At 44.9% G+C, this 18,346-nt stretch overlaps 1 protein-coding gene and 1 long non-coding RNA gene across 4 annotated transcripts in view; one reads left to right on the forward strand and one right to left on the reverse strand.

Moving 5' to 3' along the window:
• The window catches only part of TTC1 (tetratricopeptide repeat domain 1), a 50,690-nt gene that overhangs the window by 791 nt on the left and 31,553 nt on the right, over positions 1–18,346 (reverse strand). The window contains exons 5-8 of one of the 3 annotated variants that reach the window (XM_045901944.3): positions 16,812–16,848; positions 11,935–12,083; positions 9,278–9,332; positions 4,941–5,110 (exon numbers count right to left, since the gene is read on the reverse strand). In XM_045901944.3, the coding sequence (XP_045757900.2) occupies positions 4,959–5,110; positions 9,278–9,332; positions 11,935–12,083; positions 16,812–16,848 (393 nt within the window). In that variant the 3' untranslated portion in view covers positions 4,941–4,958. Of the gene's footprint in view, positions 1–2,923; positions 3,169–4,940; positions 5,111–9,277; positions 9,333–11,934; positions 12,084–16,811; positions 16,849–18,346 lie in introns of those variants that run through there. The other 2 variants (XM_054513756.2, XM_045901949.3) reach the window with 2 other exon arrangements.
• On the forward strand, positions 469–5,333 carry LOC135365419 (uncharacterized). Its single transcript, XR_010413235.1, has 3 exons — positions 469–821; positions 1,952–2,218; positions 5,111–5,333. It is a non-coding gene; the product is annotated as an uncharacterized LOC135365419 (long non-coding RNA).

The raw sequence follows: 18,346 nt of genomic DNA on the forward strand, positions 1-18,346 counted from the left end.
AGCAATGTGGTCACTTCAGGGCTACCCATCTCCACGCCTGTGCTTTTGGAGACGACTGTGAGGGAGCCCTGCTGGTGCCCTCTGGGAAAGCAAAGCTTCCTGTCCAGACTGGCCAGAGCCAACCAAGGACACAAGCCCTGGGATGAGTGATGGCCGGACTGTTGCTCCCGGGGGGTGAAAGTACCCTGCCAGGCCCCAGGGCCTGACGCCGAGGGCAGGGGACCCTCTGAGTCTGTTCTTGGTGGAAAGCTGCAGCCTCCTGCTGAATCTGATCCCACTCGACAGACTGCTACCGAGCCTGGGTTCAGACTCAAGGAAAGCCTGAGCTTCTACACCAAAATCATCATTTCTCGGGAGATGGGGGACTCTTGTTCATTTGACAGCACTGCCCACCACAACAGTCCAGTCTCTCCTCCCTAGGATCCAGGCTTTACGCATTAATCACAGGTGAGTTCATGTCCATTAGCCAAAACTGAGACACATGGTATAACCAAGGATTTTTATGCCGATTCTACACATATGAGTGCCACAGAGTTTGTATGTCTCAAGCTGGAGTTTTCAGGACTTCTGAGAGATTTACAGGGGCAAAGGGCTAGAATATTTGAAACTAAGAGTGTTTTGGAAAATGTTGGCTGGGACAGGTGAATACACAGTTTTGACCCTCTCTGAACTGTTTTCTTGCAGGTCTGTTTCCAATGGAGAGGAGAATGGGGGTCAAAGGGAAAGAAATCCCTAATCGTCGGAGCTACAGGTTCCTTCCCGCCCTCCCACGTGTAGCAGCTTTATCCCTCTGAGGCCTCCCACCTTGAAGAAAAGCCCAGGTAAAGAACTTATAGACACATAACCTTGACATTTCAAGGCATTTTCTCATAATTCATGGAAAGAACTTTTGGTCTCAGTCTAAGATTTAGCTCCCAGAAGCTCACCATATTCTGAGGAAGCTCCCAGAACCCAGGCTGACCATTCTGCAGGCAGGCCTCCCAACCCTAAGCTGAACACAGGTGCCGGGCGCAGTCCATCCCTGCACACGGGTGGCGGCCGCCCAGGGAGGGGCCACACCAAGCACAGAGAGGAGCGGCGTCCTCGGGCAAGCGGGAGTGCCCCAGAGCCCTGGCAGTCTATCCTGGGGGTGACGAAGGAGGGCGGGAAGCCGAATAAAATGTCACTGATGGCACAAGCCTTGGCTCTTCGGAGTGAGCCAAGTGAGACTGCATCTCAAGCGGTCTTCACCTTGCGCTGCCGGAGGGAGCAGCGCCGCCCGCCTGAGCCTCTGTTCGAGGGGCCTCTGTTCGAGGGGCCACTGGGAGTGGCGGCCGAGGCCGGGGCGCCCCATGCACGGAGGCGGCCCCTACTCTGCGGCACGGTGGGAGCTACCGAGTAAAGCTGGCTCTCGGCCTTTGCGACGTGCTCAGTCCAGCAGCCGAGGGAGGCGTCCCAGGACAGCCTGCACGTCCCAGCGCTCGAGGGACCGGGGCTGACGGGGCGCGGCAGGGGCACAGACGGAGAGGGACAGGGAGGGCCTTTGGCAGCTTTTCCCTCTGCCTGACTGGCTGCAGACCCTGCCCGCCACTCTTCGCTGCACTGACTCTGTGGATGGCACTCAGGAAAACGTGCTTCTCTCACTGCGGGCGGCGCGTCCCCGTCCGTGACCCAGCTCGGGAGGGGCAGACCAGGTACTGTGACAGCCAACTGTGGCTCCTCGGTGGCTTTGCTGGAACTTTCTTAGCACTGCAGTGCTGTGTGAGACTTCCGTCTCTCCTCCACAGGCAGCTGACGGCTCTCCGCCCCAGGCCCCCCTGCAGGTGCTTCCCCAGTCAGTCTCTTGTACTTCGAATCCCATCCTGGCTTCGGTTTCCCTGACGACCCAACCTACACACGAGGCTATGGGTCTTTGTCCTTCCGTTCTCAGCCTTTTTACCATTCCACAATAGTTTCACTCTCTTATCTCCAGAACAGAACAGAAGAGAACAGAACACAGGAAGTTCTGCTTGCTCAGTGACACAACGGACCGAAGTGCCCGAGACACCTACTAAAGACACACAGTGAAAAAGTCTCTGCGCCAGGGAAGACCTGAGGTTACCAACGGTCCTAAGTTCTCGTGTGTGGCATCTTGCTGTGTGTGGTGGGGACGCAGGGACCGGAGACGGCCACCGCCCCAGAAGAAGCTGCGATGCAATGGGGAAGACCAGCCCTACACACGGAAGCCGGAGGTGCAGAGGTAAGCGGAGACACAGTGTGCCAGGAGAGGTCGTAGGAGGTCCACTCCGTGCCCGGGGGCAGGGAGGACGGGAGAGCCGGCAGAGCTTCTCGGGGAAGCGTGTGCACTGGGATCACCAGGCAAGGACAGACAGGACTGCAGCCACCTGAGGCAGAGGGAGTGAGTGCGCAGGCAGACATGGTGTGAATAAATGCATAAGAAGGGCGGGCAAGGGCGGGCAAGGGCAGGCAGTGTGTTCAGTGGGCTCAAAGGCAGGTGGAAGGGCACGTCCCGGTGGGTTCTTATGAGCCAGGCCAGAGGTCTGTGGTTCCTGTGCCACAGGGAAGAATGAATCAGAAGAGGAGACCCTGGAGTGAGTGCAACGTCATGGGAAAGAAGCCATTTATTCCCCGAACAAACATCTGAATGTCTAATGCTGGGTAGAGCAGCTCTGAGGGGCGCCTGGCTGGCTCAGTCGGCAGAGCACGCCACTGGATCTCAGGGTTCTCAGTCCAAGTTGGGTGTAGAGATTACTTAAAAATGAAATCTTAAGGGACGCCCAGATGGCTCAGTCAGTCGGTTAAGCGTCCGACTCTTGATTTCGGCTCAGGTCATGATCTCAGGGTCATAAGACTGAGCCCCACGTCAGGCTCCGCCCTCGGTGTGGAGCCTGCTTAAGATTCTCTCTGTCCCTCTCCCTCCGCCCCTCTCCACCTATATATAAGACCTTAAAAAAAAAAAAGCTCTGAAATCAGACTAAGGCCAGTGAGAACATAAGGGAACAGAGCAAAACATTACGGTATAACCAACAAATTTTTGGTTTCTGAAAACTCATCTTTTGTTATGGTAACAGCAGAGAAGCATCTTCAGTAGCGGTCATGCCCATAAATACGTACACAATCACACTGAGTTTTCCTGCTGCTGTTTAGAGTCGGGTTGGACACGCACGGACTAATGCAGCCTCCTGGTCCCTAAGACAGAATCATTTGCCAAATTAGCCTATCTGCCACCTTTTCCACTGGCTGCCAAATTCTACACCTTCCCTATCTGGGCAGCACTCAGTTAGGTTGCCTTACTTCCACTTGCAGCAGATCCGGCACCATCGCTCAGCCGCAATGTGTCAGCATGTCCCTAACTTAGGATCTCCTCTGTTAGTCTAGACTGCAGGCAAAGAGAAGAGTCCAAAACTGCTTGTGCTCAGACAAGAATGTTTATTGGACGAGAGAACAACCCTTGTCACTGGATCCAGAACTGATAAATACTAGTTTCTATGCCTCCAAGCAACACTGTATCACAACAACCCAATGGACTCATTATGTGTAACTTCTCTTTGGAGCTACTAACTGTGTCCATTTACCCCGAGGGGAGCCAGGAATGCCATTTGTTTTCACGTCCTTAAGATCCCTGGGGTTTGGGCCCAGTGGGATGCAAGGGAATCCTGACACGGCATTCCCTCTTACGAGGCAGGCGCTAAGCCACAGAAGCGGCCTCTTGCTTTCCTCTGAGGAAAAGGCTTATCAAGAGACAGCACAGAATATGGAAGATAAAATTCACAGCCAAGGGGCGCCTGGGTGGCTCAGTTGTTAAGCGTCTGCCTTCGGCTCAGGTCATGATCCCAGGGTCCTGGGATCGAGTCCCGCATCGGGCTCCCTGCTCCGCGGGAAGCCTGCTTCTCCCTCTCCCACTCCCCCTGCTTGTGTTCCCTCTCTTGCTGTGTCTCTCTCTGTCAAATAAATAAAATCTTAAAAAAAAAAAAAAAATTCACAGCCAAATCAAATGCCTATATGAGCTCTTCGGTGAGCGGAGGCTGAGCTAAGCCTTACCAAGAACTGTCAAAGAAGCAGGAGTGATTCTCCTGAGAGGAGCTGAAGGAGTGACAACCAGGAAAGGAGGCAGAGAGTAGGGCAGTGAGAATCTACACACTGATACTCCCTGAGGGAATAACTGCAGGAAGGAAGTGGTTCAGAGGCACTCATGTGGCCGGAGTACAAAACACTGCATGTATAATGAGTATTAGGGTCGTCGCATGAAGAGAAATATGGGAAAAAAAAAAAAAAAAAAAACAACCCTCGATTTCCAGGGTATCCACATGTATGGCTTCAGCAGTTTTAAGAGTCAGTGACAATGTCAGGACTTTCTTGTGACCCTGGGTAAGGGAGCTGATTCTAGAACCCTGTACTATGCAGAGCAGAGAAGCTTGTAATGCACAGGGAGAGGCAAAAGAATATGTTCAATCTTTGCCAAGATAATGAATGAATTATTCCTAAGCTCCCTTCTATAGTTCTTGCTCATGGCATCAGACAAGATGGTTTTCTTAAATCAGTTCACAAACGTGCGCTCATGAGGTTGCTAGTGGTCAGGAATGAACACTGGAGAAACTTCAGGAATCAGGAGAGCAGAAATATGTTCCAAGGTGTAAGGAGGTGATGGTATGAGGGGAAGACCTGGGCCGGATGGTGAACAAGGCCCAGGTGTGTGCTGGAGCAGCCGGGCAGGAAGCAGTGCAGGTGTCCGGGAGAGGAAAGGACTACTGGGCTATGCCCAGTCCCCCCGGTCTCTGGTTCCTTTTAGGGAGTCAGAGAGTTTCAAGGGGTGGCTCTAGGTTTTCCAGGTCAGGACAGGAACCTGGCAGCTCTTGGTTAAGGTAAGAAGAGCAGCATCTCATGGAACGGTTAGAACACAAGCTCCACCAGCTACTGGGATATAACCCCACCCGAGGACCTGGGTGGTAGCCCCTACCCACCTGGTAAACGGTGACAACCTACAGTGAGCTGACTCGATTTCTCCAGTGACAGCTTGTCCAAATAAACACCAGAAATGGAACATGGCAAGGAATGGCTGGCCACAGAGAGCTGTCTGAGCTCTCAAGTCTAGTGCATTCTGAAATGTCTTTTTCTTTTTTCTCTGCTGCAGCTACAGCACAAGGACGGAAAGGCAAAACTCAGTGACATGCTGCTTCTGCTCAGGAGGAACTTCTCAGAGCAGAGTGGCTGACCACTCTTGGCCGCATCCCTGCAATGCACCCTCCATCCCCCCTTCTAGGTCCTCTCTTGAGCTGCCTCCACACGGCCCCCACGCATCAGTCACACACCCACACAGCGCTGGATAAACGCGAGTGTGCACCAGAAACATCTAGAGGGGTTGTCGGAACTCAGAGCACTGCGCTCCACCCTGACCTCTGATTTAGTAGGATGGGCGTGGAGCCTGAAAACGGGCATTCTGAACGAGTTCTCATGTGAAGCTGGTCTGAGCAATGCATTCTGCGAACCAGCCCCAAAAGATAATTTGCTTTTGTAGCTGGCCAGTGGAATCTTGATCAGGAGCCTGATACTGAAAACTAATTGTGGACACCTGTCTCTAGTGATTGGCGGGACAGGCTGCCCCGGGCGGAGTGTCTCTCTTACATGATGTGAAAATAGCCCACGTTACTTTTTGGAGAAAGCAAACAACTTTATCTTCCACCTCACAGTTCAATTCAACAAGATGACAAGAGATCAAGGAAGAACTACAAACACACATGTACAGATTCTTAGCAATTCTACTTGTTTGAGATTTCATGGCTGGGCTAGGATATAGGACAACACAATTTACAAACGATGATGACAAAAGTCTTCATCCCATTCTTTTCTATTTGCAACCAAGGCTTATTCAGAGATCTATTAGTATCATCATCTGGCCTCTAAGTACACAGCCCTCGCGCTCACCTCAATGCCAGGATGAGGCTCACCTCATCGCGCACTGTGTATAGAATCTACCCCAGGAAGGCACTCGTCCGTCTCCCCTTTAAGGTTAAACAGCCATGCTGCCCAAGATGCTCCTGAATGCAGAGCAATACACTAAACATCTGCCCTCAGTGTCCTCCAGCTGAGCAGAGGAGCTTCAGGGATTCTGAAAATGTCTCATCAGTTTTACCTTTGAAACTGTTTTTATTGTTTACCTATGTGGACAAAAATTTAATGAAATCAAAACCAGAAATAAATTAGATACAGATACTCATAAGGCTGTGCCTACCATCTAAATCCGATTTCAAATTTTTATGTTCCTCAAACTTGCCTGGTTATTCTGATTATAATAAATGCTATATATTTGAACTGATACAAATAAAATACCACTCCTTGTTTTCTATGTTGTGATTTCATGTAAAATTTTTTTTCTTGCCTTTTTTACTAGCTGTTCTAATTTGGTGTAATCACCTAAGATTTTTTTAAAAAGTTCTCTGGGGCGCTTGGGTGGCTCATTTGGTTAAGCGTCTGCTTTCAGCTTGGGTCGTGATCCCAGGGCCCTGGGATCGAGCCCCGCCATCGGGCTCCCTGCTCAGTGGGGAGCCTGCTTCTCCCTCTCCTTCCTGCTCCTGCCCTCTCTTGCTATCTGTCTCTCTCTCTCTCCAATGAATAAATAAAATCTTAAAAAATAAAAAAATAAAAAGTTCTCCTATTTAAAAAAAAAAGTGAAAAATCACTAGATTTGAGCAAAGCTAAATAAATAGGGCATTGGTCACTAACTAGTACTACCAGTCCTTTAAAAAAGCTCTCAGCCTCCTGGGGTGCTCTGTCCAGCACCAATGACCATACCCTAAGTCCTTTTAAACCTTAAATTTCCTGGCTTATTATGGCCATGAGGCTAAGCTTCCCAGAGAAAAGGACAAAAGGAAACACACCAGCTGCTGACCACTTTCCTCAAATCTGAAGCCAACATGCTTGTTCTCTGTGATTAGCAAGGACTGCAGCACTGTGACTGATGGCCACTCTGGGTCTCCACGCTTGTTCTAATGATATTTCTAAATGATAGGCTAGAAAGGGAGGAGCAAGTATGTTTAGTATGTTCTACCCCCTTCATTATTCCAGTTGGGATTTTTTTTTTCCCATGGAGGCAACTACAGGGCTCCTCTAACAAAAAGGAAGTCAACTTACTTGACTTGAAAAAGCAAGTCAAAGATTGTTGAACAAACCTAAATAAAAGCTCACCTTGTTAAATAATTACCTAACTTCGTAAATGCCAATGACAAATGGTGTTGAACAGTTTTTCAAATCTTTAACTGCTGGTATTTCAATAGAAGCCAAGCATTTCCAGGGAAACCAGCACTAAAAATCGTGTAGTCCGCTGCAAAAAGCTTGCTCAGAACATTTAAGGGGTGGCATTGTTTTGCAGAGTGAGTAGCCTCCAAGGATCTCACAGCACATGAAGCACAGTTATGTCATCTGTAGGGGGAGGGAAGAACTCCAGAAAGCTTTTGTGGGGCCGAGATTCCATATAGAGAGTGGTTTCTCCCTTTTAGGCTCTCTGATGGTGGGGAACACCTAGAAGCAATATCTTACTCGTGATCTTTATACTTAGGAAGAAGATAAAGGAGTCTAGCCATTCATACTGTTTCTGTGTAACAACAAACTGACATAATATTTACCAAACAACTTAAACTGTTTAAGTCTGATGAGAGGAGAATTCATTACAGAAGCAACTGAGAACGAATTCAACTTGAGTATTTCAAACGAAGAGGCCAATATAAGTAAAACCCAAAGCCCTGGAGACAGAAACTTCAGCTCATGAGAAGTTAGAGTGACTGAGGCAGCCAGGCAAGGAGAAATGAAGTTTTGATTCCATCTGGAATTGACAATGGCTGCAAGATTCAGTTTATATCCATCCCCTTTAGGGTTTCATATTGGCTCAAAAAAATGGACCCAGAGCACAACGCCTAAGGGTCTTCTCCAAGTCCACCATGGCCAGCCCGACATCATCTCTTTCAGCATGAAATACAGCTCAGCTAAGTACACATACTATCTTTTTTCTAAAACAAAAGTCATTGTTAGAATAGGTGGAAAATGCTCTTTTCCCTCTTCCTTGAAGAAAGAGCACCTCCAAAATAATTTTTCTGCTCAAACATAGTGTCAAATTTAAATATGTAAATTAGGGAAAGAGTGTCTTTTGGAAAAACTGGGGAAGGCTCCAGAAGTCTCCCCAACTCTAAAAACAGTTCTCAGCAGGGGCCAGAGGGTTGTGGACTGTTTACATTTTTTTTTTTTTAAAGATTTAAAGATTTTATTTATTTGTTTGACAGAGAGAGACACAGCGACAGAGGGAACACAAGCAGGGGGAGTGGGAGAGGGAGAAGCAGGCTCCCCGCAGAGCAGGGAGCCCGATGCGGGGCTTGATCCCAGGACCCTGGAATCATGACCTGAGCCGAAGGCAGACGCTTAACGACTGAGCCACCCAGGCGCCCCATGGACGGCTTCTTCTCAGTCAGCTCTGCGAGCAGAGTGATCCTTTGGAAAATATGTTCAAATGGCCAAGCTCAATTTATTTTAAGATTTTTTCCTTTAGGCCCATGTGATTGCAATATATTAAATTCAGTTCATATGGTGGATTTAGAAAATACTCATTAAGGAAGAATACAAAACAGATCTTGAGCAGGGAAGTATCAGGTTATGAGGAGAATATACTGGGCAGGTGTCTGTCCAAGAACCTTTACTCCCCTTAGTCAAGCAGACTATTCATGGGGGGCTTCTCTGATTCCAACTATAACATGCTTTGGCAGGTACGAGAACTAAACCATTAGTCCATCCTCCCTGAGCTCCACTCAGTCTTCTGTCCCCTCACTATTTACTCCTAATTGCTGCCATCTTGTGTCTTCTCAAACACTAATGGGACTCTCAAAGCCATTTTCAAAACAAACATTCCCTTGGTTCAGACACGGTTTTGACTTGCAGTAGCTTTTTCTAATGAAATTAAAACTTAAGTTGTTTATTCAATGAAGAAACTCAACTGTTTTCATGTAATTCATGATCTGAAATAGAGGTTAGTGGGATCCCAGGTTGAATCATGTTTGCATTCTTGAAGGCAGGAAAATTTCTCAGGAAAAACAAAATAGAAGTTTAGTTTTTCAAAAGCTGACATCCTCTCTAAGCCACTCTAACCCTTCTGGAGTCAAAGACAGCTCAGACCTTGCTATGGCTCATACAACAAACGATGGGCCCCAAAGCTATTTCTAACTGTTGTGTTCTCCTCCAGCAAATCCCAAATCCTGCTGTCCCTCACCCCTGCCTCCTAGCTACTAGGGTCATGGGAAAGTAAGGGAAGCAAACTTACCTAACATCTCTGCCTTTAGCCTTTCATTACGTTCTTCAATCTGTTTAGGTAATCTCTGAGGGGAAAAGAGGAGAAACAAGGGCTGGTGAAAAATCTTTTGGCTTTATTTTGAATTTGAGAAACAAGCTTAACGTGAGTCAGATCGGATGATGTACATATATAAGATCCTATTAAATACAGAAAAAAACAAGTATTTGTGGGTGTTACACAAAGAGGGGTTTTGTTTGGTTCACTGCTCTATTCCCAGTTCTTGGCACAGTGGCCCAGGGAGGACCTCAATAAAAATTTGGTAAATACATAGACAAAAAAATTTCTGAGAGAATACATTCCAGGGCGCCTGGGTGGCTCAGTTGGTTAAGCGACTGCCTTCGGCTCAGGTCATGATCCTGGAGTCCCTGGATCGAGTCCCGCATCGGGCTCCCTGCTCGGCAGGGAGCCTGCTTCTGCCTCTGACCCTCCCCCCTCTCATGTGCTTTCTGTCTGTCTCAAATAAATAAATAAAAAAATCTTAAAAAAAAAAAAAAAAAAAGAATACATTCCAGATGTTTACATTGGTATATTTAGGTGGTGGGATTATGGGTTATATATTTTTAATTTTTTGGCTGACTTGTATTTTTTAACTTGAAGTCCTTTCTTAGTATAATCTAAGTTGTTGAGAAGGGGTCAGATCAATATTGGATGTCCCTAAATGAATCACCTACTCAGGGTTTTTCAGTCTTGGCACTACTGATATTCTGGACTAGGTAATTCTTTGTTGTGAGGGCTGTCTTACGCATTGTAGGAGGTTTAGAGCATTCTTGGCCACTAGATGCCAAGAGTACCATTCCAGTCATGCCAATCAAAGTGTCTCCATACACTGCCAAATGTCCCTGGAAACCAAATCATCCCACTTGAAAATCAATGATCTAGATTAGAGTCTTTATTGTATAGCTGCTTTTAGCTCTGTAATTGGCCCTAAGTACTCTGCAATTTTAGTAACAACCCAGTTATAATAATTCAAAATAAAACAAATTCGTTATGCATATAACAACTGACATAAAAGGCTCCCTTTTACAGAAGGTTTAGAACCAATGTGACAAGAATAAAGGCTACCGGGGCACCTGGGTGGCTCAGTCGTTAAGCATCTGCCTTCGGCTCAGGTCATGATCCCAGGGTCCTGAGATCGAGCCCCACATCGGGCTCCCTGCTCAGTGGGAAGCCTGCTTCTCCCTCTCCCACTCCCCCTGCTTGTGTTCCCTTTCTAGCTGTCTCTCTGTCAAATAAATAAAAAATCTTTAAAAAAAAAAAAAAAGAATAAAGGCTACCAAGAGTTTGGCTAAGATTTTAAGAACTCTATTCCCCTTCCTTGTGTCAAATTTAAGTCAATCCTACCACCATTCAGAGATGTTAAAAGTCAGATAAAGGATTAAAACCAATTTCAAACTGCTGATGTCTTTTAATGATCCAAACCAGTCTATCTCCCATTATTCCCCTTCTGGATAAATAAAAGATCAGTTATTATTATTATTTTTTTTAGTATTTTTTTTTTTTAAGATTTATTTATTTATTTATTTGAGAGAGAGAATGAGACAGAGAGAGAGAGCATGAGATGGGGGAGGATCAGAGGGAGAAGCAGACTCCCTGCTGAGCAGGGAGCCTGATGCGGGAACTCGATCCCGGGACTCCAGGATCATGACCTGAGCAGAAGGCAGTCGCTTAACCAACTGAGCCACCCAGGCGCCCCAAGATCAGTTATTATTGAAGTAAGAGAGTACAAGCGGGAGGGGCAGAGACAGAGAGAGAATCTTTTTTTTCTTTTTAAGATTTTATTTATTTATTTAAGACAGAGAGAAAGAGAGAGAGACTGAGAGCAAGCATGAGCAGGGGGGAGGGGCAGAAGCAGGCTCCCCGCTGAGCAGGGAGCCCGACATGGGGCTTGATCCCAGGACTCCAAGGTCATGACCTGGGCCGAAAGCAGCTGCTTAACCGATTGAGCCACCCAGGCCAGAGACAGAATCTTAAGCAGACTCTCTGAGGAACCCAACACGGGGCCTGATCTTGAGACCCTGAGATCATGACCCCAACTGAAACCAAGAGTCGGATGCTCAACTAACTGCACCATCCAAGTGCCCCTGGAGTTATTTTTAAGGGGAAAAAAACCCAGTAACATTTAGCTAATTGACAACTGACACAAAAATATTATGTTTATTAGAACCAAGAGGATCTGTAGTGCCATGGACAAGAAGAGTAAGAGTAATTTTAAGAAAGATAAGAAGGCTAATCTGGAATATATTTAATTGGAAGTATGCTGGCCATATGATAGTAAATAGAAACTTGGTGACTGAAAAGGATGGGCAGAAAACCAGAAGTTTATTACCTCTAATATATTACTCAGACTCATTTTGGACTAAACTGTACAAGATTTCCATAGTCTAATAATGAAACTGAGTTCTCATTAATCCTACAGATTAAAGGTTTACACAGTTAACACTTAAAGAATGGTACATGGTCACAGAGGGTCTGTGACCACCACTTCAAAGTTAGATCTCGCATATATTTTGATAAGCCCTTAAAAATATACAAATGGAAGGTAGTCGGGTCCCAGAGGATTATCTAAGATTCAATGAGTAGCAACACAGGGAACAGAACAAAAAATATTTTTTAAAAATTAGGTTTACCATGCAAGCTTCTCTTGCTTGATGTACGGATGGATCTTTTTCTAAAATGGATTTATAGTCCTCCAGGGCTTCATCTAGCTTGTCCGTTTTCTCGTACAACTCCGCTCTCCTCAGTATTGCCCTGATATAGCAGGGGTTTAACTGAATTGCTGTAAAAAGAGAAGAAATCATTGTTACTATGAAGAAAAAGGGCCTGCCTGTGCCCAGCTGTATTGTGTTTCTTTATTAACCACCCCAAGGGTCTAAAAGGAAGAGTCATTTGTCAAAGACTACACCTGGCACTGACACACTTTCTCCGTAAAGGGCAAGACAACACGTAATTTCCGCTTTGCAGGACAGACCATCTCTGTCACAACTATTCATCCCTGCTACTGTAGCACAAAAGAAACCACAGACCATGTAGAAGAAAATAAAGATGGCTGTCCTCCAAGAAACCTTTGTTTATGGACACTGAACTTTGAATTTCATAGAATTTTCCTATGTCACAAAATTTTTTTTTTTTTTAAAGATTTTATTTATTTATTTATAGGACAGAGAGAGACACAGTGAGAGAGGGAACACAAGCAGGGGGAGTGGGAGAGGGAGAAGCAGGCTCCCCACGGAGCAGGAAGCCCGATGTGGGGCTCGATCTCAGGACCCTGGGATCATGACCTGAGCCGAAGGCAGACGCTTAACGACCGAGCCACCCAGGTGCCCCATATTTCTTTTTTGATTTCCAACCATTTAAAAATGTAAAACCATTCTCAGCTCGGGGGCTGTACACAAGCAGGTGGCAGGTTGAGTTTGGCTTGGGGGCTGTAGTGTACGAAACCCAGGTCTACACCCAAAGTTCTGTTTTCACATACTTGCCCTTTGTCTAGTTCGGAACAGGCCAGAACACAGAGCCCTCATGCACAGTCCAAAAGTGAGAGAATTTGAAGGTACAAATTAAAGAATTGAGGGAAAACAGTTTGGTGGCAGACTCTGCTATCATTCTCTTTTTTCTAGGCCTCAACACCCGAGGTTATGCCTTGACTACTGAGGTTACATTTTTAGCTAAACCCTCACTGTTCCTTCAGACTTCGTTCCAACACCTTTAGGTCACCGATGCATAATATCCTTTCCTTTATCCAGCAATGACTGCCCTTCTAAACATCCTTTGCCCATGTTTTGGATCAACTGTACTGCATTTCTCCTATTCTTTTGAGTTGTTTCTTTTTCTGTTAGAAAGCAAGGTCATGGCTCCATAACTTTTTTTCTTCAAGTAATATACTCAATTTTTATTCATTCATGTTTTCAGTAACTGTTTCTTTAGTACCTAATATCTGTACCTCATGCAGTGTATCTCTGGAGTATAGTGGTAAACAAGACAAAGTCCTCCTTCTCACAAAGCTTTAAGCTATTCTAGTAGGCTAGAGGAGACAGCATACAGGCATATAATTTCAGACAGTCGCAGCGCTATATAGAAAAATGAAACAATGTAAGTAAATGCAAGTGAAAGGGGAAATAAGGTAACTTCAGACAGCAGTCGAAGACTATGAAAAGGGAATATCTGAGGGAGGCCAGCCATTTGAAAGGAGAAGTGTACCAGGAAGAGGGACCAACAAGAGTAAAGGCTCCAAAACAATAACCACCTTGGCATATTAGTGACTAGGCTCAGGGCTGGGGAACGGGTAAGGCTGAAGATATGGGCAAGGACCAGAGCGTGGAGGCCTTGCTGGCCAGGGAAAGGAGCGTACACTTTTTCCTAAGTGTGACAAGAAGGCATGGGAACGGCTGCCAGCAGACTAAAGACATCATCTGATTTAGAGCTTTAAAGGACTCCTTGGGCCGCAGTGTGGAGGGCAAGAATGAAAGCAGTGAGGTGGCTGGCAGCCTACTGCAGTGGTCCGGATGACAGAGACTGCTGGCTAAGCTGGTTATTGTGGAGAGGGAGAGAAAAGGCCACATTAAATATATGTCTTTGAACTAGAGCCCAGAGGACTTGCTAATTAATTATGTGGAATGAAAGAAAGAGAATAAGCAAGTGAATGGATGGTAATGCCATTTATAAGAATGAAAAAACCGAACTGCAAGTTGTTTGTGGGTATGTGGGTGAGGGGACTGGGGAGGCCCCAGTCTGTTCTGGGCACCTTAAATCTTCAATGCTTACCAGACATCCAAGAATATTGAGATGTCAAGTTTGCAATGGGATACAGGGGGTCCAGACAACAGGAAAGAGCTGAAGATATAAACTGTAGATGGCATTTAACATTTCAGAACTGGATGAGATCACACAAGGAAAATTTATAGAGGGAAAAAAAGAAGAGGGCTCTATGTGGGACTAAGATCTAGCGACTTTAAAAATGTCAAGGCTGACATAGAAGCCAGCAAAACAGAGTAAGGAATAGCCAATGAAACAAGAAAAAAAAATGAGGAATGATACACTGTTATTAAATGCTTTGGGGAGATGAGTAAAGAGAGGATAGAGAAGCCACTATTGAGTTGAGCAAGATGAAGTGGTGGGTGATGTTTACAAGATGAGTTTCCAGTGGCACCGAACAGAAGCCTAGTGGATGTGGAATGAGGAGAGAATGGGAGAAGACAAAGTAGACACAGCAAGTATAGATTACTGTTGTGATGAAGAGGATCAGAGAAATGGTACAGTAGTTTGGGGGGGGGGGGGGGATACTGGTTCAGGAGAAGGTTTTCTGAAGGAACCCAAATCCCTAACATTTCAACTTTACATGCAGTCAACCTCCCCTTAGTCTGGTACATCGTATTCTCTTAAAATATCCCCAACTGCAATATCATAATATCCACAGGAAAAGTTCTCCAGTGACTTCTATTACATCTTTTAAAAAAGTCAACCCCTAATTTACATTTTCACCCAGATACTGCCTCCTTTTCAACTAGTGGATAATTTCTAACAATGCAAATATATATTGAAGAGAAAGAACTTGTTCCAAGATCACTTTATAAAAACCTCTAAAATCAACATAGTGATTTTCTTTCCCAATCCATATGAAGAGAATGAACTTTAACTTTATGCCAAAGCTGAAGAGTCTAAGGTGAGTGGTATTAAATATTATTCCATGTGACTAGTGCTAACGAGCTCCAATATGACCTCAGGAAGATGCTGTTAAGTCCTCTGGAGGTTTGTGAACTGTGTCTGGAGTACTGGAGTGAGGGGGGAAGGGACCTTAATACAAATAAACCATACTACTGTCAATGATTTTGCCTGTGGGTACAAGGTACGCAGCCCATAATGACTATGTATAAGCACATGAGTATTGGTTTAAGCAAATCCCAAAACCAACCTCGAAAACACTTTCCTCCACTTCCTCTCATTTTCTGGGCAAGGCTCCTACACTTGGGGGTATAGCTGGAAATGAACTATGTTTCCTAGTGTATGCCTTGGTAATCAGGCTTACAAGGCATTTTCTCATGATTTGGTTACAGAAAAAGAGGTCTGAACATCAGTAACTTGTTCCTAATTTAAACTCGAGCCTAATTTAAACTTGAGCCACACGTCTCACATAAATTAAGGTTAAACACCTTCCTCCAAACAAAATAGCACATTCAGAATTAGTTCCAGCCCAACATATAATAGATCAAAAGTACTTTGCTAGATTCAAAGGTACTAACAGTTTCATTCAGATACCAAGAAATACCAACTATAAAGAAAGCAAGCCAACAGAGGTGATTAATTAATGTAAAGAAAAAAAAAAAAGGAGAGGAATTCATGCTGAGCAGGAGTAGGACCAGATAACATACAAGGTTCTTTCTAACTCTTCAATTCTGAGAAAATATTATCCAAAGATGGAAGAGTAGTAGGATGCAAGGAAAAGTGATTATATGTGTTCTCCAAAACCAAGCTGGGCAGAAAGGCAAGACAATGATCTGGCCTATCAGGAAATCTCTGGATAAAAACCAAAACCAAGCAAGCCACCAACCAAAACCCCAAAAGAGATCCTATGGCTGGGAGCGTCTCTCTAAGTTGGTGGGATGAAAAGACTGTAATGGAACTCAGGTATCAGAGAGCAAAGTCTCGGTTCATTGTGTGGAACCTGAAAAGGTAATTAAAATGATGACAAATGGGTCTGGAAGAATTACTGCACGTGAAGAGAGTACCAATTCCCTAACAGAAGCTGCCCCTCCCCGCGGCTACACCCCCCCCCCCAACACACAGATCCAGACGCCCTAGCAGCACCTAAGATCTTCAATCTCAATCCCCAAGGAAAGTAATTTAGACACTACAGGAAGCAAGTTCCACGAGCTTCTGTTGCCAAGGCAGCTTTGAATTTTTCTTCACATATTTACTAATACAGGATAAACTGAGAGAACTATCCATTCAAACGCATGTTTATGTGAAGATGACTACTACACAGCACCTCTAAGAAGACTGAACTATAAAACTTCTTTAAAAGTCCCAGAGTAAGGGTATACACATATACAAGTATGGCTGACCCTTGAACAATGCGAGGGGGAGGGGGTGTTAGGGGCGTTGACCCCCAACCCCCACGCAGCCAAAAATCCACATATACCTTTTGACTCCCCCAAAACTTGATTACTAATAGCCTACTGTTGACCTGAAGCCTTACCAGTAACGGAGAGTTGATTAACACGTACTATGTATGTTCTGTGTATTATATACTGTATTCTTACAGTAATGGAAACTAGAGAAAAGAAAATGTTATTAAGAAAATCATAAGATTTTCTTAAAATATCCCCACTGTATCCCCACACATTTAGGGTTCTTTGTTGTATTTATTCAGAAAAAAAAAAAAAAAATCCATGTATAAGTAGATCCATGCAGTTCAAACCTGTGTTGTTCAAGGGTCAACTACATACATCTATTTGTCCAGCTGAGGTAATGCTCTTGTATGTTAACATATAACAAGACTAAAAAGTTGTACCTTTGTTGCAGTCACTGATGGCCATCTCTTTCTTGTCCTAAAATGAAACATAACATTAGTATGTGTCACCCCAGTTCAATCTTAATGGCCCGAAGGCTCAATGACATAAGTTGATCATTAATAACTGCTTATGGAGATGCACAATTGCTCTTTAAAGAAATCACACGAAAACATGCATGTTACTTCCAAGCTAAAATTCAAAGTATGGTGACAGCTCTGATGTGAAAGCCTCCTAGAAACAAATTATTCAAGGAGTTTCTTCCTAACATCTTTAAAGACTATTGCAATTGACCTATTACATTTCCAAGGCACTTCACCATTAGAATGCTGATACTGAGGGGCGCCTGGGTGGCTCAGTCGTTAAACGCTCAGGTCATGATCCCAGGGTCCTGGGATCGAGCCCCGCATCAGGCTCCCTACTCGGTGGGAAGCCTGCTTCTCCCTCTCCCACTCCCCCCTGCTCTATCTCTCTGTAAAATAAATAAACTCTTCGAAAAAAAAAAAAAAGAACGCTGATACTGAGACCCATTATGATCAAAAAGCAGGGCAAATGACTGAATATGAGTAACTGTTCATAACTCTTCTCCTTGGCTAGCTGTTATATTATCACACCCAAAGTGGTATCTTCTAGAAAGTATACAGATGGTCCATCATAGACACAGTGTGGTTTGTCATTAGTTTCTGTTACAAATCTTTTTTTTTTTTTTTTTAAGATTTTATTTATTTATTTGACAGAGAAAGAGAGAGAGCAAGCAGGGGCAGGAGCAGAGGAAGAGGGAGATAATCTCCAACAGACTCTGAGCTCAGCTCTGAGCAGGGTTCAATCCCAGGACCCTGAAATTATGACCTGAGCTGAAACCAAGAGATGGACACTTAACTGACTGAAACACCTAGGCGCCCCTTGGTTATAAATCTTAATTTATCCATTGATAAAACAAAAATAGAAAACAATTCATGAAATAAGATATCTAATTTACCTTGCTCAATCTAGAAGCACGGCACAGGGAGAAGAACACTTTCTAAAGAACTAGATTGTGGGGCACCTGGGTGGCTCAGTTGGTTAAGCGACTGCCTTCGGCTCAGGTCATGATCCTGGAGTCCCAGGATCGGCAGGGAGTCTGCTTCTCCCTCTGACCCTCCCCCCCTCTCATGTGCTCTCTGTCTCTCTCATTCTCTCTGTCTCAAGTAAATAAATAAAATCTTTAAAAAAAAAAAAAAAGAACTAGATTGTAATTCCAGCTCTGACACTAATTTGCTATTTGGCCCCTGAAGCTCTAAAATGTCTATTTTCCCCAAATTAGAAGTTTTCTACAATATTACAGAAATGTTAATTCAAATAAATGTTCAACAGGGGTGCCTGGGTGCCTTAGTCAGTTGAGCATCCAACTACTGACTTCGGCTCAGGTCATGATCTCAGGGTTGTGAGATTGAGCCCTGCATTGGGCTTCATGCTCAACAGGAGATCTACTCTTTGTGCTTTGGATATAAATAGCCATATTTAAACAAGGGGTATTGTTTTTTGCTCTGCCCCACCC

The sequence above is a fragment of the Mirounga angustirostris genome, unplaced genomic scaffold, assembly GCF_029215605.1.
Source record: "Mirounga angustirostris isolate CCGP_5_RB_7025 unplaced genomic scaffold, mMirAng1.0.hap1 SCAF_7, whole genome shotgun sequence".
Lineage (NCBI taxonomy): Eukaryota > Metazoa > Chordata > Mammalia > Carnivora > Phocidae > Mirounga > Mirounga angustirostris.